At 42.3% G+C, this 22,845-nt stretch overlaps 1 protein-coding gene across 1 annotated transcript in view; it reads left to right on the top strand.

The window, feature by feature from the left end:
• LOC133456406 (uncharacterized) overlaps nt 1-21,045 on the top strand; it is a 38,481-nt gene extending 17,436 nt beyond the window's left edge. The window contains exons 11-21 of the mRNA XM_061734882.1: nt 525-634; nt 730-774; nt 870-1,002; nt 1,194-1,343; nt 7,968-7,983; nt 9,681-9,898; nt 16,827-16,879; nt 19,240-19,375; nt 19,751-19,860; nt 20,095-20,227; nt 20,892-21,045. Of these exons, the coding sequence (XP_061590866.1) occupies nt 525-634; nt 730-774; nt 870-1,002; nt 1,194-1,343; nt 7,968-7,983; nt 9,681-9,898; nt 16,827-16,879; nt 19,240-19,375; nt 19,751-19,860; nt 20,095-20,227; nt 20,892-21,045 (1,258 nt within the window). The remainder of the gene's footprint in view (nt 1-524; nt 635-729; nt 775-869; nt 1,003-1,193; nt 1,344-7,967; nt 7,984-9,680; nt 9,899-16,826; nt 16,880-19,239; nt 19,376-19,750; nt 19,861-20,094; nt 20,228-20,891) is intronic.
• Nucleotides 21,046-22,845: the final 1,800 nt, after the last annotated feature.

Raw genomic sequence — 22,845 nt, 5'->3', positions numbered from 1 at the left:
AGGATTGCCGCCACGACAGGCACCGGAGACCTTGCGTCCGCAGCTTCGAGCCGCCGCGTTGACAATGGAGGCAGAGAACATGGTCCACTCGGACTCGATGTCCCCCGCCTCCCCCGGGATCCGAGAGAAGCTCTCCCGGAGGTGGGAGTTGAAGATGTCCCTGACAGAGGGCTCAGCCAGACGTTCCCAACAGACCCTCACAATCCGTTTGGGTCTGCCCGGTCTGTCCAACCTCTCCCTCCGCCAGCGCATCCAACTCACCACCAGGTGGTGATCAGTTGACAGCTCAGCCCCTCTCTTCACCCGAGTGTCCAAGACATGCGGCCGAAGGTCAGATGAAACGACAACAAAGTCGATCATTGACCTCCGGCCTAGGGTGTCCTGTGTACTTTTTTTTATTGTTTTTTTAATGCTTAGATACATTGAGTGTAATCAATAAAGATTTCTGCTAAATATTTAAACAGCACCACATTATGTTTTAATTTTTACAATGCACTTCTGTACTCTTCATCTCATTGCAACAGGTGCGATGGCCTTAAATCGTGTGAGTTCAACATGACTTTGGTGAATGAGAATGATCCCTGTCAAGGCATCTCCAAGTATCTTAAAACCATCTACCAATGCCTGTCAGCGAGTCAGTAACATGTTTCTACTTGATCTAATACATTAAGTTATACACTGACTTGATTGTGAGATTTAACGTTAAAAACATGTTATTTATTTCTACAGCTCATCTCATTGTGTGTCAGAACTCTCTTGCATGGTTGACGTGTGGTAAGAAGAAGCATTCAGAATGGCTCAATGTTACAGACGCGAGCACACCTACTTTAGTTTTTCTGACAAAGCCACAATCTCCCTCTCTTCTTCAGGGAAAGGCCAGGTTATCTCCGTCTACGGTGCAGATTATGGACGTCGTGACCAGACCACCTGCTCTTATCAGAAACCGGGGTCCGAGACTATGAACGTCAACTGCTCCAACCCCGCTAAAGAAGTTGCTGCAAGGTAAAGGGAGGGTCTGTTTTCACTGATGCAGTATAAAAGAACATCATTTCTTGCAGAGTTCACTTTGTAAATTACAGGAAACAAAAGCTCACAGTGTTTAAGATGACACATACGACAATCATGAATTCCACATTAAGTGAAGCATTTCCCGCTGGCAACATTTACTGACCTATTTTCATTTATGCCCACAGGTGTAACGGGAAACAAGACTGCAAAATCCCAGCTAGCAACTCAGTGTTTAAGGATCCCTGTTCAGACACATACAAGTACCTCGAGGTGGCTTACACTTGTAAATTGGCTTATTATAACCCTTATCATGGGCTCCTGAGCAAGTTTCATTGGTAATAGTTTACCAACGATGATGGAGATAATCCATGAGATGATCCACGAACATGCCAGTCTGTTAGACTTCAAGAGGCTACAGTCATGATAATCTCTCATTTCACATTTTAACGTCTTAAATTGAGCTACTCAGTAAAGATAAGTGACAAAAAAAAGTTAATATAAAAAAGAAAAAAAAATCCTCTATAGGACATGAAAAAAATAATTTTTCTTAATACAGTTTACTTTAAAGCATGTAAGTAACAACACAACTTTCACAGCAAATTAATTCTGACACCTCACAACAATATAAAATAAACATGAGTGATGAACACCCATCAATCATTCCCATCCTGCCTGGTGACAGACGTCACTGTTTGACGGCAACGTCCAATGATTTTTAATTTAATCATGTGCTTGAGATGAAATTCTTCCTGATTTATTTCTATATAAATAAAGCTGAACTGACTTATCCAAGCTCGTCATTGGGCCTTATTTTATTCTTATATCTTACATTTATTTTCAAGGAGTTATTTTGATAGTCACGGTTAGGTTTGACTGCCAAGTTAACATCATAACAGATTTATGACACAGACTCAGATATATACTGTATGTTTTTAGCTAAACATTGTTTAGTGAGTGGACTTGGAGTTACGCCGTCGGTTACACTGCCTCGGTTACACTGCCTCGGTTGTGATTGTTACCTTTTCTTCTTTTCTACAACTGTCTGCAAATATATGATGGGTTAGTGTCAAGATTGGCAAAACAAAACCCTTTATTCATATGCAAATTAATGTTGCAGCATATGTGAGAGTGAGGGTGAAAGTGTGGTGGTTATACCCAAATTTGTTAGGTGGCCGGAGCTGTCAACAACGTCCCTGCAGACAGCATTCAGCTTTGGGGCCCCCTAGTGGCGATAGGGGCTCTCTGCATGTCAATAGTCCTCAAATGGCAAGAAACGGCTCTCTGTGAAGGTATAAATTGAAAACTTGTGGCTATGCACTGTGAAAAAAAGCTGTTATAATGCTGATAGTGCACATGAATATATATTTGCTTGAAATGTAAGATTTTTCTATTGTTTAGTAGATTCTGTAGATGCTCCAGAGTGGTTTTTAAGCAACATGCTGAAATTAAATCATAGCACAAACATACAACCTTACGTTCTCTACTGACTGGACAAGTGTTAGAAGTGCATAATAATGTTACAAGTTTCCTTTCCAGCATAAATATAAATCATTCCTTTCTTCTTAATGATTGTAAACCCAAACAAACCACTTGTGAAATAAAAGCTGTGGAAGAATGTATTGGGTCCATTTCTTCTCTTTTGAACTCCTTGACTCCTAAAACAAAACGAAAATATCCCCAGCCAGTGAAATCAACCGCATTTATTAAATGCTCATCAGACATTATCTATGCATGTTTAAAGAAAGAACTGCAAATTTTAAAAGGTTTGTAAATTAAACTTTTTTTGCAGAATTACAATTTAATGACATGTTCAATTTAGTGAGTTAACGTTACAAAAAAGCTAACCAACATCGTTCAGCTTTAAATGATGCAAAAATAAAGTCAATCTGGGACGTTCAATGCTCTCAGGCAAAAAAAAACAATTATCTTCTTCAGTTAACTGTTAGATGATGATGTTTGCATTAAAAAAAGTACACACTCAAAGTCAAACGGTTAACTCATTAAAATTATTTTGTGTTGCCTGTCAGTGGATAAACATTGTGAAGAAACCCAAAGCCCGACTACCAAATGACTGTTAAGTTGCTGATGTCGTTGGAGAGGTCTGTCTTTGACGGGTAGACCACCTTCAGGTTCCCGTCTTGATCGACTGTCCGGACCTGCTGGACGATGAGTTGGCTGGAGGCCTCAGAGCTGGCGGGAGGCTCCGGTACACCGTCCCCCAGCATTGAACTTGTTCAACTCTGCCATTTTCTCTGAGAAAATAGGACTTTAACTTTAACTCAAAGCACCTATATTATACTTTTCCTGACTTTCAAAGATTAAAAAAAAATGTGTAGCATCATTTATTTATTTCTTTTTGCCATCAAGTTGCATTTACCACACAACAATTGCACAATCAACATGTAATTATTAGTATGGTAGGTCTTTAAAAAGGTTCATAATCATTTTGCAACAGCTGTTGCCATGGAGATTAACTGTCATCATATTCTGGATCTGTTTTGGGCATCAAAAATGTACAGCTCTATCAAAACCTTGCAATTCACGGATACTGCACAAAATATATTTATTTGATACTGATTCGTGCACCTGAGCGAGGCGTGTTAAACGACTGTGTTTCCACCAGTCCTGCCATCATTTACATTTGTTTAACTCAGAAACATTCAATTCAATTCAATTTTATTTATAAAGCGTCTAATACAACATATGTTGTCTCTACACGCTTTCATTCAGCCAACAACATTCAGCTTTGGGGCCCCCTAGTGGCGATGGGGGCTCTCTGCATGTCAATAGTCCTCAAATGGCAAGAAACGGCTCTCTCTGTGAAGGTATAAATTGAAAACTTGTGGCTATGCACAGTGACAAAAAGCTGTTATAATGCTGATAGTGCACATGAATATGACCCCGTTTCCTCTCGATGCTCAGCAGTGAACTTGTTCAACTCTGCCATTTTCTGTGAGAAAATAGGACTTTAACTTTAACTCAAAGCACCTATATTATACTTTTCCTTCAAAGATTCAAAAAATATGTGTAGCATCATTTATTTATCTCTTTTTGCCATCAAGTTGCATTTACCACCCAACAATTGCGCAATCAACATGTAATTATAAGTATGGTAGGTCTTTAAAAAGGTTCATAATCATTTTGCAACAGCTGTTGCCATGGAGATTGACTGTCATCATATTCTGGATCTGTTTTGGGCATCAAAAATGTACAGCTCTATCAAAACCTTGCCATTCACGGATACTGCACAAAATATATTGTTTTGATACTGATTCGTGCACCTGTGGGAGGCGTGTTGAACCACTGTGTTTCCAGCAGTCCTGCCATCATTTACATTTGTTTAACTCAGAAACATGACCAGTAACAGTGCAGTGGGACTGGATGCTGAGAAAGCCACGCCGGGCATTCATTTAAACAACTTAGTGCTGCACTGAATGTTAGAAATCTCTTCACTCACAATCTCCCACCTCCATGTTTTTGGGGGTTTTGTCAAGTTTAGGCTCTTGTTTTGTTGTAATTCCTTCTCAGCAGCGCTTTATGTTTAATAAACTACATTTTTGGAAATCCTACCACCTTTGTCTCCTGTATCTGGGTCCTATACACCAAAACCCCGACACACTTACGTTTGCAAGTCAGTAGGCCTATACACTAATTGTGGTTACCATAATCAAAATAAATGTTGGTCATGGTATCAACCATATTAATGATTGATACCATGATCTTAGAAATCAAAGGTATATATATGTGCATTATTACTATATTTAATATATATATACATATATATATGCATACATATGCGTACACATACATAAATATACACATACAAACCCAGTGATTTTTTTTTTTTTTTTGGGGGGGGGGGGGGTGGGGTGGGGGGGGTGACGACATCCAGGATCCAGGAAGCAGGAACACACGGAGACACACGTCAAGCACTGGAAATCTGCAACAAAAAACCACAAACAAAACACGAAACCGGCACGGAGCCGACCAAAACATGAACAGCAATCGACCCAAATCTTGAGATCTGATCGCAGTCTGAGCTAGGCTACCGCTACCGCTACCTAACCCCAAAAACTACAGAGCAAGCATGCAGGTGAACAAGCCAGTGTGTATGTCTATGTGTGTGTATGCGTGTATGTATATGATCATGCGTGTGTGTGTGTGTGTGTGTGTGTGTGTGTGTGTGTGTGTGTGTGTGTGTGTGTGTGTGTGTGTGTGTGTGTGTGTGTGTGTGTGTGTGTGTGTTCGTACGTGTGTGTGTACATGTCTGTGTGGCTGTGTGTGTGTGTGTGTGTATGTATATGCTTGTGTGGCTGTGTATGTTTGTGAATATGTATGTGACTGAGTGGCTATATGTGTGTGTGTGTGTGTGTGTGTGTGTGTGCGTGCGTGCGTGCGTGCGTGCGTGCGTGCGTGCGTGCGTGTGTGTGTGTAATAAACCAAACAAAGCTCCACCTGAGGTGTATCTATAGTGGGGGAGGGGGGGGGAGCAACCCCGCCACCCGCGAGACCAGAGGCCGACACGGAACAACCCGGAACCCAGGCCACCAGCAACCCCACAGAGGGGAGAAGTAGGAGGGAGGCAACCCACCGCGGGGCCCCCACGGCGCGGAAAGAAGCAGCCAGGGATCCCGCGCCGGCGGACCGTGACCCAGGCAATCCCCGGCCACCCGGTCCGGGCCGGACACGTGGCCAGGAAGCCCTCACCCTCCAGGCCAACGACCCCCACCCGGCAGGGGGCCAGCCTGCCCGGAGAGACAGAGCTGCCCCGGCCGCCGACGTGGGCAGGCGCACCCGCCCCCACGAAAGTGGCCCTCCAAGACCAGAGGGGCGCCCCGCCGCAGAGGCAGCGTGAGGCGGGGAGTGCCGGGCCACGCGGGACAATGCCCCCCACGACCCGGACCCCCCACCCCTCGCCTATGTGCGTATGTATCGTGTAGGGGGGGAAGGAGGGGGAACGGAGGCCGAAGCCAGGAGGCAGGACCAGCAAAGCCGGCCCTGGTAAGACACCCGCACTCCCCCACCGGCCATCCAGTAGACGGGGGCCGGCCCTCCGAGCCGGGCCAGGGCCCCACCGTACCTCCACGGGCGCCCCCCGCGCCGTGGGAGCCCCCAGACGGAGGGGGAAACGGTCCAACATCCCCCCATTCATACTGACAACATAAGACATAGACACCTGGGAATGGTGCCACCCCGCCGCCGCGCCCGCCCGTGCACCCCCCGGTCAGGGGAGGCCCGATCCCCGGACCCGGCCCCACCCCCCCCCCGGGGCCACCCCGGCGGACACCCCAAGGGTCACGGAGTCCCCACATCCGCAGGGGCACGCGGCGCCCGCCCAGCGACGGAGGACCAAGGCAGCAATGCCCCCCCAGCGCAGACAGCCACCCCCCACCCAGGCAGGGCCGGGCCCTCCGAGTGGGACCCCCACGTCCACGGCCCAGCCCCCCCCGGGAGACCCGGAGACGCCCTAGCCACAGCCCCCCGCCCGAGCCCCCCCCAGCCACCCCCCCCCACCGCCATGAGGTAACCCCCCCCATAGGCCCCCAACGCCCCCACCGGCCAGGGACAGGGCCCCACGGCCCCAGCCACCGCCCCCCAGGGGCCACCAGAGGCTCGCGCCCCAGACCCCCCAAGCCGACCCCCAACCCCAAGGGCTACGAGATCACCACCCCCCCGCCCCCACTAGGTAACGAAGCCAATAATCGGGGACCAGAGAGAGTGCAATTCAGCCGAATGTTGTTCAGTGAAGGCAGACATTATCTCACTACTAATATGATCTGATAAAAGATTCCTAAAATGGTTGATACATAAACTGGATTTTTGTTTCCAATTTACTAGAAGGCAGTGAGAACCCGGTGTGTCCAATTAGGTTCTATTTGAATGTCTCCCAGGTGACCTAATATACATACCGTGGGGCACACTGGGATTCTGTAGTTGATCCATGTGGATCAATCCTCACAAATCTCCTTCCAGAACCTCTGTACCGGTGTACAGAACCATAAAGCATGCATATAATTATCTGGGGTGTTCTCTGTGCACTGTGAACAGATATCAGATATTTCTCTCTTAATACCGACCAGTTTTCTTGGTCACAAATATGCTTAAATACGTTTACTATGACTAAAAACCCAAACTTACAACTTATACAGTACAAAGTTCTTCATAAAATACACTATACTGGACAAAGGATGTTCCAGATGGGCTTTGTCCCCAGGGTTTTCTTATTGTTGGTGATGGATGGGAATGATATCACATGTCCCTTTGAATCCCCGAGGCACGGATACAGTGATTATCCTTGCTGAAACTGCAGATATCTTTTAAAAAAATTTTTTTTAAAATTAACTAGGTGTCTTCAGGTGGGAACCTCTTTTCACCAGTGTTTTATTTAGTTGATCCGATGAGACCTCTCGAAGGCTAAACAGTGATAAGTAAAGGTATGGGAATTGCTTTACAGACCTTGTTATAATCATTACATAAAACTTTTAACTTATACTTCCTCATGAAGTCATCATTTGATAACAACATTCAATGTGTATGTGTTGGGCCACAGTTCTATGTGAACATGGGAAGCCTTAATTTGAACTTTAAGGCCCAGCTCTCATTTACGGCCCTTCAGTGATAAGGGAGAGCCGTCTCATTGGGCATGGACCCCAAACCGCAGGAGGGGCCGCGGCCCTTGTATAAAGAGCAGACTCCCCCCTCTCTATTGTTCTCTTCTCTTCTCTTTTCTTTTTCCTCCACTCTTGCTCCCAGGGTCCCAGGGAACTATTTTAGCAGGAAGAGCTACCAGTGTTGTGCTAGTTACTGAAAAATAGTAACTAGTTACCATTACTACTTACTTCATTAAAATGTAACTCAGTTAGTTAGACCAAAAAGTAATGCGTTACTATGAAAAGTAACTTTTTAGTTATTTTAAATAAAAACATTATTTTAAATGCTCCCATTTAATGCCCCTCTAGCCTTCATCTCAGCATGGTACTGTATGGATTTGCATTGTGCATCGTGTTCTGCATTCTAAACAGTCTCTCCGCTTCTTCACTTCCTGTGTCAATAACGTTGGTCGCTTAGCAACAAGCTGAGAACGACCAATGAGCTTCAGTGAGCAGCTCAAGAACGGGACCCTTTGATGAATCGTTTATTAGTCTCAAATATAACCAATGGTGGCATGTCGGTTTATAAGAATCTTTTTGCCCAGAAGAAAAAAGAGCGACAACAACGACCCATAACTATTTTTTTCTTTCGAAAAAACACACCTGCACCGGGGGCTTTAGGAGAAAAAGACGCTACAGAGTCGGGATGCAGCGGTTCAGTCAGAAGAGCAGTGGAATACCTGCGAGGCGGTGCTGATCTCCGCTATTTGAAGCCTTCTATAATAATTGTAACTGTAACTTCGTGACCCCTGCGAAGAACGTGACCCCTGCTGTGCTCATGCATTCCCCTCATCCACACTGAGGAGAGCAGGAGAAAGAGAGAAAGCGGCTCTTTATCAGGATCACCTGCAGAGCGGGTCATGTTCTGAGTCTCTGGAAAGCGTCTAGAGACAACATCTGTTGTATTAGACGCTTTATAAATAAAATTGAATTGAATTGAATGTTTCTGAGTTAAACAAATGTAAATGATGGCAGGACTCGTGGAAACAGTCGTTTAACACGCCTCGCGCAGGTGCACGAATCAGTATCAAATCAATATATTTTGTGCAGTATCCGTGAATGGCAAGGTTTTGATAGAGCTGTACATTTTTGATGCCCAAAACAGATCCAGAATATGATGACAGTCAATCTCCATGGCAACAGCTGTTGCAAAATGATTATGAACCTTTTTAAAGACCTACCATACTAATAATTACATGTTGATTGTGCAATTGTTGCGTGGTAAATGCAACTTGATGGCAAAAAGAGATAAATAAATGATGCTACACATTCAATTTCAAAGTTTCTTTAGACGGGACAATGCATATTCATGAACACTACATTAAAGGAGCTTGAGGCCGGATTGAGGCAGAATTTATGAGAAAAATTATACGTTTTAAGTTTTCTAGTAATAATGTCAGATGAAGCGTTCCAAACCCAAAAGAATGAGCCCTCTAGTGTATCTCTCCGTTGCCTTGAACAGGCTGTGTGCTGCAAAATGTGCTGCAATTCCGGGCTGGAATTTCCCGCGCTGGGCTGCGGATGTGACGTCACATGACGCTGCATGCGCGTTCTCCCCGTTCTACCGTGCCGGCTTCGCTGTTGGCTGCAGTACCCCCGACGGCCGTCGTGGTGAAGGATGGCGCTAGAGAGTCTCATTTCTTAAAAGGAGCCTCAAGCTCCTTTAAGCAGTGTAAATACACCGGGTTTAGCAGAAATGCTAGTTTCCACCCGCAGTCCCCACAAACAACCAGACACACTCACACCTACGGGCAATTTAGAATGATCAATTAACCTAGCATGCATGTTTCTGGACTGTGGGAGGAAACCGGAGTACCCGGAGGAACCCACGCAAGCACGGGGAGAACATGCAAACTCCACACAGAAAGGTCCTGCTGGGCCTGGGAGTCGAACCGGGGACCTTCTTGCTGTGAGGCAACAGTGCTAACCACTAAGCCACCGTGCTGCATATTTTTTGAATCTTTGAAGGAAAAGTATAATATAGGTGCTTTGAGTTAAAGTTAAAGTTCTATTTTCTCACAGAAAATGGCAGAGTTGAACAAGTTCACTGCTGAGCATCAAGAGGAAACGGGGTCAGGCGGGGACGGGGACGGTGTACCGGAGCCTCCCGCCAGCTCTGAGGCCTCCAGCCAACTTATCGTCCAGCAGGTCCGGACAGTCGATCAAGACGGGAACCTGAGGGTGGTCTATCCGTCAAAGACGGACCTCTCCAACGACATCAGCAACTTAACAGTCATTTGGTCGGGCTTTGGGTTTCTTAACAATGTTTATCCACTGACAGGCAACACAAAATCATTTTAATGAGTTAACCGTTTGGCTTTGACTATGTACTTTTTTTAATGCAAACATCATCATCTAACAGTTAAAGGTATTCTCCCTGATCTGGAAGAGCTAGCAAGAATTTTGAAAGAGGCACCTCTAAGCCCCGCCCATTCGGTCCGAATGATACGGATTGGTCCAGGTCCAGGAAGGGAAAGAACCAATCAGATGCCTTCATTTTAAACCACGCCCCCCGGCCCTGTCCCATGCGCGCACTCGCTTACAGCCACCCGTGTCCATTTCCCACGGGTCCTCCTGGGCTCACAGTGTCCCAGTGTAACCCCCCTCCCTCCCCTCTGCCACGGAGCCCAGTAGTTATTTCCACTGGGCTGCTGCTGCAGGACTCTCCCCAGCAGCAACTCCTGCAGCAGCAGCCCGTGGGGACGCGAAGAGCTGCCGCAGCTGTGAAGAGCCGCAGCAGCTCCCGCTCGGAAGCTGTATGGGGTGAGGCGTCTCCATCGCGGCGAGAGCGGAGAGCGCCGGTGCACGGCACCGCAGCGCTCCGCCAGCCGCGCGGCTGGCGGAGCTTAGAGGAAGCGCCACTTTCAAATCTTGCTAGCTCTAGGAAGTTGCATAGAATAACTTTAACTGAAGAAGATATTTAATTGTTTTTTTTTGCCTGAGAGCATTGAATGTCCCAGATTGACTTTATTTTTGCATCATTTAAAGCTGAACGATGTTGGTCAGCTTTTTTGTAAAGTTAACTCACTAAATTGAGCATGTCATTAAATTGTAATTCTGCAAAAAAAGTTTAATTTACAAACCTTTTAAAATTTGCAGTTCTTTCTTTAAACATGCATAGATAATGTCTGATGAGCATTTAATAAATGCAGTTGATTTAACTGGCTGGTGATATTTTCGTTTTGTTTTAGAAGTCTGTTAAAAAAAAAAGAAATGGACCCAATACATTCTTCCATAGCTTTTATTTCACAAGTGGTTTGTTTGGGTTTACAATCATTAAGAAGAAAGGAATGATTTATATTTATGCTGGAAAGGAAACTTGTAACATTATTATGCACTTCTAACACTTGTCCAGTCAGTAGAGAACGTAATGTTGTATGTTTGTGCTATGATTAAATTTTTTAGCATGTTGATTAAAAACCACTCTGGAGCATCTACAGAATCTGCTAAACAATAGAAAAATCTTACATTTCAAGCAAATATATATTCATGTGCACTATCAGCATTATAACAGCTTTTTTTCACAGTGCATAGCCACAAGTTTTCAATTTATACCTTCACAGAGAGCCGTTTCTTCCCATTTGAGGACTATTGTACGGTGGCCGAGACCCGCCATTGCTGAAAATAAAAGTAACGCTGCAAACAGAAACAAACGCCGCAGCAAATAAAATAAACGGTGCAAACAAAAAGAAACGCCACTGCAAATACAAGAAACGCTGCAAATATAAATAAACCCCGCTGCAAATAAAATAAAAAAACGACGCAAATAAAAAAGCCACAACGGAAGTGAATTACCGGGGACTATTTTTGCCGATGCACCGGTGTTGCAGATTAAAAGTTACACGTAGCGACGTTGAACACTAACCTTTTCAATTATTTTCTCGTTCGTTGTTCTTCTTATTCCTCGCTCTTCTTATTTCTTCCTTTTCACTTACGTCCTCTTCGTCTTCTTCTTCTCCTCTCACGTAAAAAACACCGGTGCATCAGCAAAAATAGTCCCCGGTAATTCACTTCCGTTGTGGCTTTTTTATTTGCGTCGTTTTTTTTTTAATTTGCAGCGGCGTTTCTTTATATTTGCAGCGTTTCTTTTATTTGCACCGGCGTTTGTTTTTATTTTCAGCGTTTATTTTATTTCCAAAGCGTTTATTTTATTTGCAGCGTTTCTTTAATTTTCCGCAATGGCGGTTCTCGGCCACCGTACTATTGACATGCAGAGAGCCCCTATTAATTTGCATATGAAGAAAGGGTTTCATTTTGCCAATCTTGACATTAACCCATCATATATTTGGAGACAGTTGTAGAAAAAAAGAATAGGTAACAACCACAACCGAGGTAGTGTAACTGACGGCGTAACTCCAAGTCCACTCAATAAACAATGTTTAGACAAAAACATACAGTATATATCTGAGTCTGTGCCATAAATCTGTTATGATGTTAACTTGACAGTCAAACCTAACCGTAACTATCAAAATAACTGCTTGAAAATAAATGTAAGATATAAGAATAAAATAAGGTCCATTGATGAGCTTGGATAAGTCAGTTCAGCTTTATTTATATAGAAATAAATCAGGAGGAATTTCATCTCAAGCACTTAATGATTAAATTAAAAGTCATTGGACGTTGCCGTCACACAGTGACGTCTGTCACCAGGCAGGATGGGAATGATTGATGGGTGTTCATCACTTCTGTTTATTTCATATTGTTGTGAGTTGTCAGAATTAATTTGCTGTGAAAGTTGTGTTGTTACTTACGTGCTTTAAAGTAAACTGTATTAAGAAAAATAGTTTTTTTAATGTCCTATAGAGGATTTTTTTTTCTTTTTTATATTATCTTTTTTGTCACTTATCTTTACTGAGTAGCTCAATTTAAGACGTTAAAATGTGAAATGAGAGATTATCATGACGGTTGTCTCTTCAAGTCTAACAGACTGGCATGTTCATGGATCATCTCATGGATTATCTCCATCATCGTTGGTAAACTATTACCAATGAAACTTGCTCAGGAGCCCATGATAAGGGTTATGATAAACCAATTTACAAGTGTAAGCCACCTCGAGGTACTTGTATGTGTCTGAACAAGGATCCTTAAACACGGAGTTGCTAGCTGGGATTTTGCAGTCTTGTTTCCCGTTACACCTGTGGGCATAAATGAAAATAGGTCAGTAAATGTTGCCAGCGGGAAATGCTTCACTTAATGTGGAATTCATGATTGTCGTATGTGTCATCTTAAACGCTGTGAGCTTTTGTTTCCTGTAATTTACAAAGTGAACTCTGCAAGAAATGATGTTCTTTTATACTGCATTAGTGAAAACAGACTCTTCCTTACCTTGCAGCAACTTCTTTAGCGGGGTTGGAGCAGTGGACGTTCATAGTCTCGGACCCCGGTTTCTGATAAGAGCAGGTGGTCTGGTCACGACGTCCATAATTTGCACCGTAGACGGAGATAACCTGGCCTTTCCCTGAAGAAGAGAGGGAGATTGTGGCTTTGTCAGAAAAACTAAAGTAGTTGTGCTCGCGTCTGTAACATTGAGCCATTCTGAATGCTTCTTCTTACCACACGTCAACCATGCGAGAGAGTTCTGACACACAATGAGATGAGCTGTGGAAATAAATAACATGTTTTTAACATTAAATCTCACAATCAAGTCAGTGTATAACTTAATGTATTAGATCAAGTAGAAACATGTTACTGACTCGCTGACAGGCATTGGTAGATGGTTTTAAGATACTTGGAGGTGGCTTTGCATGGATCATTCCCATTCACCAAAGTCATGTTGAACTCACACGATTTAAGGCCATCGCACCTGTTGCAATGAGATGAAGAGTACAGAAGTGCATTGTAAAAATGAATACATAATGTGGTGCTGTTTAAATATTTAGCAGAAATCTTTATTGATTACACTCAATGTATCTAAGCATTAAAAAAACAATAAAAAAAAGTAGTAGTGTTGAATAAAACCTGCTGTTATGTATCCAGATTATGTAATATAAATATAATCGTGCTTTAGTAATGGTAATAATATTAGGAGAGATTAATGAGGTAACTTGCATAGAATCTTTCCCCACTTCATCGGCCTAACGCCAACCACCTGGCTGTGAGACGGTGAACACTGGGACAATTACAATTTGACTCAGTTCCTGCAGTAAACCAGAATAGTCCTATGTAAAATACAAGGTTTACCTGTCCTTGACGATGTCGACAATTCCGTCTTGGGAGCATCGAGTATTGGAGAGCTGTTTTGAAGACCTGCCCTCACTGCAGGTCTCACGGTCGTCACGACCATACAGCGCTGACTTCACAACGATGACTCCAGAACCTGTTACACACCAAAGGACCAAGTAAGTTAAAAAGGGGGGACTTTAGATCATCGTTTCCCAACTATGTTCTTCATGGCACACTGTCCTGCATGTTCTACACGTTTCCTTGCTTCAATGCACTCGGATACAAATGACTTTCATGACAATCTGATGATGATCCATTTTTCTGAATCAGGTGTGTTGATGCAAGATGACATCTAAAACACACAGCAGAGTGTGCCCTGAGGAGCAGGGTTGGGAAACACTGCCTTAAATTATAATTTATTCAAATTAGTATCTTAGCATGAGAGAAATCATGGGGAAGAGTGAGGCCAGACAGAAGGGTTATTGTGTAAAAAATAGAATGTTAAACCATTCAAATGTTGTACTTACTGCACTGCAAACGATGGACGTTGCCGGGGCCTTCGCAGGTTATGGCTTTCTCTGTGGACAGTCGGCCTACTAAAATAACAAAAATCCGAACATAAGTTACATTTAATGTGCTTGCGCTGTATGTATGACATAAATCAAGCATTTTCTCATCTACCTGGATACCAGGCCAAGCAAGCGGCCGCAAGCGCTGGAAAAGAAGAAACACGTGTAAGAGATGTATAATATCTACAACTGGCCGGCCTTCCTGATACATTTCCTCCTCGTTTAAACAAATTTGGTGCCATTGTTACATACAGACATTGTAAATTCCTCTAAAATCTCACGCTCTGTAAACTAGTGTATTGTTCTAGTCAAGATTCCTTTCTATACTCACACAGTGCAGTGGTGAGTCTGAAGAGCAGCATGGTTTTAGATGATCCCGTCTTGAGAGAAAGATGAAACTGATGCCGACAGAGAAGGAAGTGCTTGTATTTATACTGCTGGGTGAAATGATGACTACACAATCTCCTCATGTGCCCTGAATACCACATTGTTGTAGTGTGCAAACATGATGAAAGGCAAAACTGATGATAATAGCAAAAATAATAAAGATATCTCAAGCATCCACCTCCCATTACCAAGATAATGAGAGGACGGTCAGAGTTGAAGAGTTGTAAATATTATCATAATAGCGCTGGTCCTTTCTCCTTCACATGTGTTTATTCAGGTTAAATTTTCAGTTTTTTGTTTGTTCACCAGTTGTCTAATCTGTTGTCTTTTCTTGAAAGAGTGCTGCTTCTTGTGTTTTGTGACATCTTGTATGTAATTGGAATGGGTCTTTCGAGGCACCTGCAGGTTTCTTCTGTTTGGGAAGGAAAAAACATGCCAGAAAAGAGTAGTTAAGGTATTAATTATATGAAATTATAAACCTGATCTCCAATACTGATTTACCAGTATCCAATTGCAAGGCAACAGGGTCGACAGTGTGAACACAATTATGCACTAAAAACGGCAAGTATAAGTGTGTTTTTTTCCTGTCACTTGCTGATTCAGTCCAAAGTTGCCAACACAATTTTTTGGTCCCTCTGCCCCAGCAGTTCAGGTTTGAATGGAACTGAATTACAGCTGAAATTGGCTTCAATAAGAACAGCTGCATTGTTTTCTTTAATCAAGCCAAGTTTTTTGTCAAACGTTAGATGTCAGATGTTAAGGTTTTTAAATCTCCAGATTTTATTATGGGCTGGCTGTGGTTGATTAGCAGTGCACACAAGATTTGATAAATTTAGGGAACGTATTGGGCAAGCCTTTTTTTTCTGAAGGTTGACTATGGTTTTCTACAACGTATTAAAACAGGGATGGAAGAAGCTTACATGTCGGGCCGTGCCTTACCCTGAAATGAGCCATGAGTACACACAGTACTGTGGCCTGGAGCCACCAAAAATCAGTTAGAACTTGCTGCTGTGTTGTTTTCTGGCTGTTGAGGCTGATGATGATTGTGTTTCTAGCAGGGAGGTAAGCGTGGTGGGTGCTGGGGACCGGCTTCTTCCAGCATCAGTTCCAGATGACTCAGGTCGGGCAGGGCTTTTTGTAACGATGGTCTTTTTGGAATCCTGCAACTCTGCATTCATCCGGTCAGAAGAGTTCAGATTTGGGAAGAATTGAGAGAGAGCGAGGGAGGCTGGATGAGGTCGCGAAGGGCTTGCTGAGATGAGACTTTGACACATCTCAAGGTTGAAGCTTTCCTCAGAAGAGTAGGGATGATAATTGATAAGATTTTGACGATTCCAGTTCAATTTTCCATTCTACCTAACAATTAGATTATTTATCAATTTCCTAACCGATTCTAAAGTTGTTTTTTTTAAAAGAACAACAAAATGTCAATTAGCATCACCAATATAACATTTTCATAATAATAAAATAAATACTGTTCTGTAGAAATTAACATAACACAACATAAATTATTCTGTGGCAATTCCACGAGAATGTCCAACATTTTTCTTATAGAAAAGAAGGATATATGAACTGAGCACTCAGCCAGTCACAAATACGATCCAGTAAAATTCAATCAAACTGCGCATTTTTCAAATTTTCAACTCTGACCCTTTGAGGAAACATCCACTTGGCAAGTATTGACAGTTGACCTGTTGTTGTCTTTCTTACTGAAATGGAACCAGACTTTCAAGCATTTGTATCACTTGGGCGCTGTTGGGCCACAGTTCTATGTGAACATGGGAAACCTTAATTTGAACTTTAAGGCCCATCTCTGAGGCCTAACTCTGAGACCAGCCTTGATTTCCTAACAGCTGATCGTATGGTTTGGAACAAAGGATGTAGTAATGATGTAAAGCCAGAGCAGGATTTGCATTTACGGCCCTGCAGTGATAAGGAATAGCCCTCTCATTGGGCATGAACCCCAATCCGCAGGGGGGGGGGGGCAGTCACAGCCTGGGCCAGCTATAAAGAGCAAGCTCCCCCCTCTCTTTTTCTCTTTTCCTTCCAGGTCCTCCAGGTCTCTTCTACCTCAGACCTGTCCACAGTCCCATGGAGTTCTCTGTGAGCAATGAAGAAGGCCACAGCTCCTATTTTAGCATGAAGAGCTACTAGCTATGGGCTGGCGTCCTCCTTTTTCTTCAACTACAAAGATCCATGTAAGAGGCTGTGTCTGGGCAGAGAAACATAGTTAACACATTTAACTAGTTTAGTTGTACACTTTGAGCCGGACCGCTGATCCCGTCACAACTGGGTTTATTAGTTTAAGCGTGTTTGTTTATTTTATCGTTGTCTATTGTTGCATCCACGTTGCTGGATCATCATGACATGTTCTTCCACAACAGAAAACAAACTTCCTCCTTTCCCAGTTGAATGACCAGAGTGCACGTATGAAGTCAGTTTCACATTGGGTGTGTCTCTGTGTGGGAAACATCAGAAGAACTTGGTTTTCTGGTAGTGAGAAATTATTCTAGTGTCTACTAAACCCTGCCCCCCCCCCTCCCCACACGCACGCACACTCTTATCTTGGTCATAAAACCTCCGAAGTTGTTTTCACTGGATCATCTTTTCTTTTGCCTCACCACTGTATGAACAGCCATTGCAACACACACAAACATGCACGCACGCACGCACGCAGGCACGCACACACGCACGCACGCACGCACAAACACACACACACACACACTCATTCACGCACATACTGTATGTAATCTGAAGTTTGTGTTTACTGTTAGTTAGTTGTTGTTTTGTGTTGTTTACCCATCAGATTTTATCCTAAGTGTTGTTTTATCATCCTTTTGACACTTGTGTAAATAAATTCTGATTAATTTGAATGAGAGAAGTTGTTTGTGCTTATTTTATACATATTTGTCACAACTGCTGTTGCAAAGGTCTGTGCTCGGACTCCTTCCTTGAGACTGAATTTGCTTTTTAGTTATCATTTTCTTGATTATGTCAGGTGGTGCCCCGTTTTGATTCATTCATTTTGATAAATAATCTACTTTATTAATTATTATTATTATTATTATTATTAATAATTATTAATACAAAAAACTTGGCTTGACTAAAGAAAACAATGCAGCTGTTCTTATTGAAGCCAATTTCAGCTGTAATTCAGTTCCATTCAAACCTGAACCGCTGGGGCAGAGAAAAAAAACACTTATACTTGCCGTTTTTAGTGCATAATTGTGTTCACACTGTCGACCCTGTTGCCTAGCAATTGGATACTGGTAAATCAGTATTGGATGTGGAGATCAGGTTTATAATTTCATATAATTAATACCTTAACTAATCTTTTCTGGCATGTTTTTTCCTTCCCAAACAGAAGAAACCTGCAGGTGCCTCGAAAGACCCGTTCCAATTACATACAAGATGTCACAAAACACAAGAAGCAGCACTCTTTCAAGAAAAGATAACAGATTAGACAACTGGTGAACAAACAAAAAACTGAAAATTTAACCTGAATAAACACATGTGAAGGAGAAAGGACCAGCGCTATTATGATAATATTTACAACTCTTCAACTCTGACCGTCCTCTCATTATCTTGGTAATGGGAGGTGGATGCTTGAGATATCTTTATTTTTTTTTGCTATTATCATCAGTTTTGCCTTTCATCATGTTTGCACACTACAACAATGTGGTATTCAGGGCACATGAGGAGATTGCGTCGTCATCTCTTCACCCAGCAGTATAAATACAAGCACTTCCTTCTCTGTCGGCATCAGTTTCATCTTTCTCTCAAGACGGGATCATCTACAACCATGCTGCTCTTCAGACTCACCACTGCACTGTGTGAGTATAGAAAGGAATCCTGACTAGAACAATACACTAGTTTACAGAGCGTGAGATTTTAGAGGAATTTACAATGTCTGTATGTGACAATGGCACCAAATTTGTTACATCTGTTTAAACGAGGAGGAAATGTATCAGGAAGGCCGGCCAGTTGTAGATATTATACATCTCTTACACGTGTTTCTTCTTTTCCAGCGCTTGCGGCCGCTTGCTTAGCCTTGCATCCAGGTAGATGAGAAAATGCTTGATTTATGTCATACATACAGCACAAGCATATTAAATGTAACTTATGTTCCGATTTTTGTTATTTTAGTAGGCCTACTGTCCACAGAGAAAGCCATAACCTGCGAAGGCCCCGGCAACGTCCATCGTTTGCAGTGCAGTAAGTACAACATTTGAATGATTTAACATTCTGTTTGTTACACAATAACAGTTCTGTCTGGTATGGATCATCAACAGATTGTCATCAAAGTCTGCACAACTCTGTTAATGGCACAGTCATTTGTATCCGAGTGCATTGAAGCAAGGAAACATGTAAAACATGCAGGACAGTGTGCCATGAGGACAGTTGGGAAACGATGATCTAAAGTCCCCCCTTTTTAACTTACTTGGTCCTTTGGTGTGTAACAGGTTCTGGAGTCATCGTTGTGAAGTCAGCGCTGTATGGTCGTGACGACCGTGAGACCTGCAGTGAGGGCAGGTCTTCAAAACAGCTCTCCAATACTCGATGCTCCCAAGACGGAATTGTCGACATCGTCAAGGACAGGTAAACCTTGTATTTTACATAGGACTATTCTGGTTTACTGCAGGAACTGAGTCAAATTGTAATTGTCCCAGTGTTCACCGTCTCACAGCCAGGTGGTTGGCGTTAGGCCGATGAAGTGGGGAAAGATTCTATGCAAGTTACCTCATTAATCTCTCCTAATATTATTACCATTACTAAAGCACGATTATATTTATATTACATAATCTGGATACATAACAGCAGATTTTATTCAACACTACTACTTTTTTATTGTTTTTTTATTGCTTAGATACATTGAGTGTAATCAATAAAGATTTCTGCTACATATTTAAACAGCACCACATTATGTATTCATTTTTACAATGCACTTCTGTACTCTTCATCTCATTGCAACAGGTGCAATGGCCTTAAATCGTGTGAGTTCAACATGACTTTGGTGAATGAGGATGATCCATGCAAAGCCACCTCCAAGTATCTTAAAACCATCTACCAATGCCTGTCAGCGAGTCAGTAACATGTTTCTACTTGATCTGATACATTAAGTTATACACCGACTTGATTGTGAGATTTAACGTTAAAAACATGTTAATTATTTTACAGCTCATCTCATTGTGTGTCAGAACTCTCTCGCATGGTTGACGTGTGGTAAGAAGAAGCATTCAGAATGGCTCAATGTTACAGACGCGAGCACAACTACTTTAGTTTTTCTGACAAAGCCACAATCTCCCTCTCTTCTTCAGGGAAAGGCCAGGTTATCTCCGTCTACGGTGCAAATTATGGACGTCGTGACCGGAGCACCTGCTCTTATCAGAAACCGGGGTCCGAGACTTTAAAGGTCAACTGCTCCAACCCCGCTAAAGAAGTTGCTGCAAGGTAAGGGAGGGTCTGTTTTCACTGATGCAGTATAAAAGAACATCATTTTTTGCAGAGTTCACTTTGTAAATTACAGGAAACAAAAGCTCACAGTGTTTAAGATGACACATACGACAATCATGAATTCCACATTAAAGGAGCCGTCTGTAAGAAATGGCCAAAACTGGTACTGCAGTCACTTTCAAAATATTGTTGAGCGGCGTGTACCCTCCCCCTCCTCCCCCCGACCAGAGGTTGCCAGGTAGGCTGCAGAATGCAGCAGGAACGTAGGCTGCCATGGCTGCCATAATTAGAGCCGAGCTGGCAACCCGGATGCCGAAACAATACTGACTTGGTGATTGGGAGATAGGTGGAGGGTGGAGCTTCAGAAACAATACTGACTTGGTGATTGGGAGATAGGTGGAGGGTGGAGCTTCAGGCCAAAACAAAAAATGAAAACATAAACATCAGTTGAGGGCTGCAACTCCTTTTTTTAAACTGGAATATCCTGGCTTGAGTGCTGTTGTCAGTGACATAAGTATTTGAAATGAACATGATTTTTAAATGTCTGTTGACATATCGGGGTCATTTTATGATTCGTTTTATTATTGCTCTTACATACAGCTCCTTTAAGTGACACATTTCATGACAACATTTACTGACCTATTTTCATTTATGCCCACAGGTGTAACGGGAAACAAGACTGCAAAATCCCAGCTAGCAACTCAGTGTTTAAGGATCCTTGTTCAGACACATACAAGTACCTCGAGGTGGCTTACACTTGTAAATCAGTTTCTCATAACCCTTGTCATGGGCTCCTGAGCGAGTTATATTGGTAATAGTTTACCAACGATGATAATCCATGAGATGATCCACGAACATGCCAGTCTGTTAGACTTCAAGATGCTACAGTCATGATCATTTCACATTTTAACGTCTTAAGTTGAGCTACTCAATCAAGACAAGTGACAAAAAAAAATAATAGAAAAAAGAAAAAAATCCTCTATAGGGCATTAAAAAAAATATTTTTCTTAATACAGTTTACTTTAAATCACGTAAGTAACAACACAAATTTCACAGAAAATTAATTCTGAACTCTTCACAACAATGATAAAATAAACAAATAAATAAGGTAGGCCAGAAACAGGAGTGATGAACACCCGTCAATCATTCCCATCCTGCCTGGTGACAGACGTCACTGTGTGAAGGCGGCGTCCAATGATTTTTAATTTAATCATTAAGTGCTTGAGATGAAATTCCGCCTGATTTATTTCTCTATAAATAAAGCTGAATCGAACGAATCATGCCACAAAAACAATTATTACAGCTCATCATTGGAGCTTATTTTATACTTATATCCTACATTTATTTTCAAGCAGTCATTTTGATAGTTACGGTTAGGTTTGACTGTCAAGTTAACACAACAGCTTTATGGCACAGACCCAGATATATACTGTATGTTTTTATCTAAACATCGTTTAGTGAGTGGACTTAGAGTTACGCCGTAAATTGAAAACTTGTGGCTATGCACTGTGATTTAAAAAAAGCTGCGATAATGCTGATAGTGCACATCAATATATATTTGCCTGAATGTAAGATTTTTCTATTGTCTAGCATAGTCTATAGATTCTCCAGAGTAGTTTTTTATGCAGCATGCTGAAATTAAATCATAGCACAAGCCTACGTTCTCTACTGATTGGACGTGTCTGGAAGTGTTACAAGTGCATAATAATGTTACAGGTTTCCTATCCAGCATAAATATAAAATCATTCCTTTCTTCTTAATGATTGTAAACCCAAATAAACCACTTGTGAAATAAAAGCTATGGAAAAATGTGTGGGTCCATTTCTTCTTTTTCGAACAGTCTTCTACAACAAAACGAAAATATCACCAGCCAGTTTAATCAAACGCATTTATTAAATGATCATCAGACATTATCTGTGCATGTTTAAAGAAAGAACTGCAAATTTTAAAAGGTTTGTAAATTAAACTTTTTTTGCAGAATTACAAATTAATGACTTCTTCAATTTAGTGAGTTAACTTTACAAAACAAGTTGATTGTTCAGCTTAAAATGATTCAAAAATAAAGTCAATCTGGGACGTTCAATGCTCTCAGGCAAAAATACCCCAACTAAATATCTTCTTCAGTTAACTGTTAGATGATGTTTGCATTAAAAAAGTACATAGTCAAAGCCAAACTGTTAACTCATTAAAATGACTTTGTGTTGCCTGTCAGTGGATAAACATTGTGAAGAAACCCAAAGCCCGACTACCAAATGACTGTTAAGTTGCTGATGTCGTTGGAGAGGTCCGTCTTTGACGGGTAGACCACCTTCAGGTTCCCGTCTTGATCGACTGTCCGGACCTGCTGGACGATGAGTTGGCTGGAGGCCTCAGAGCTGGCGGGAGGCTCCCGGTTCCCATGTGCTTGTGTTTAAGTTTTGTCTTGACTTCCTTTGTTGTCATCTGCCCTGATTGTTTGCACCTGTGTCTCGTCAAGTCCTCTGTGTATATCTTGTCTTTGCCTTGGTCCCTGCTGATCGGTACTGTTCCCACGTCCACGTTTTTTTTTTTTTTTTTTCTTCTCGAGTTTAGGCTCTTGTTCTGTTGTAATTCCTGCTCAGCAGCGCTTTACGTTT

Source organism: Cololabis saira, chromosome 12 (assembly GCF_033807715.1).
Source record: "Cololabis saira isolate AMF1-May2022 chromosome 12, fColSai1.1, whole genome shotgun sequence".
In the NCBI taxonomy this organism is placed as follows: domain Eukaryota; kingdom Metazoa; phylum Chordata; class Actinopteri; order Beloniformes; family Belonidae; genus Cololabis; species Cololabis saira.
The sequence above is the reverse complement of the archived record's forward strand: the minus strand, read 5'-3'. Positions and strand labels throughout refer to the sequence as shown.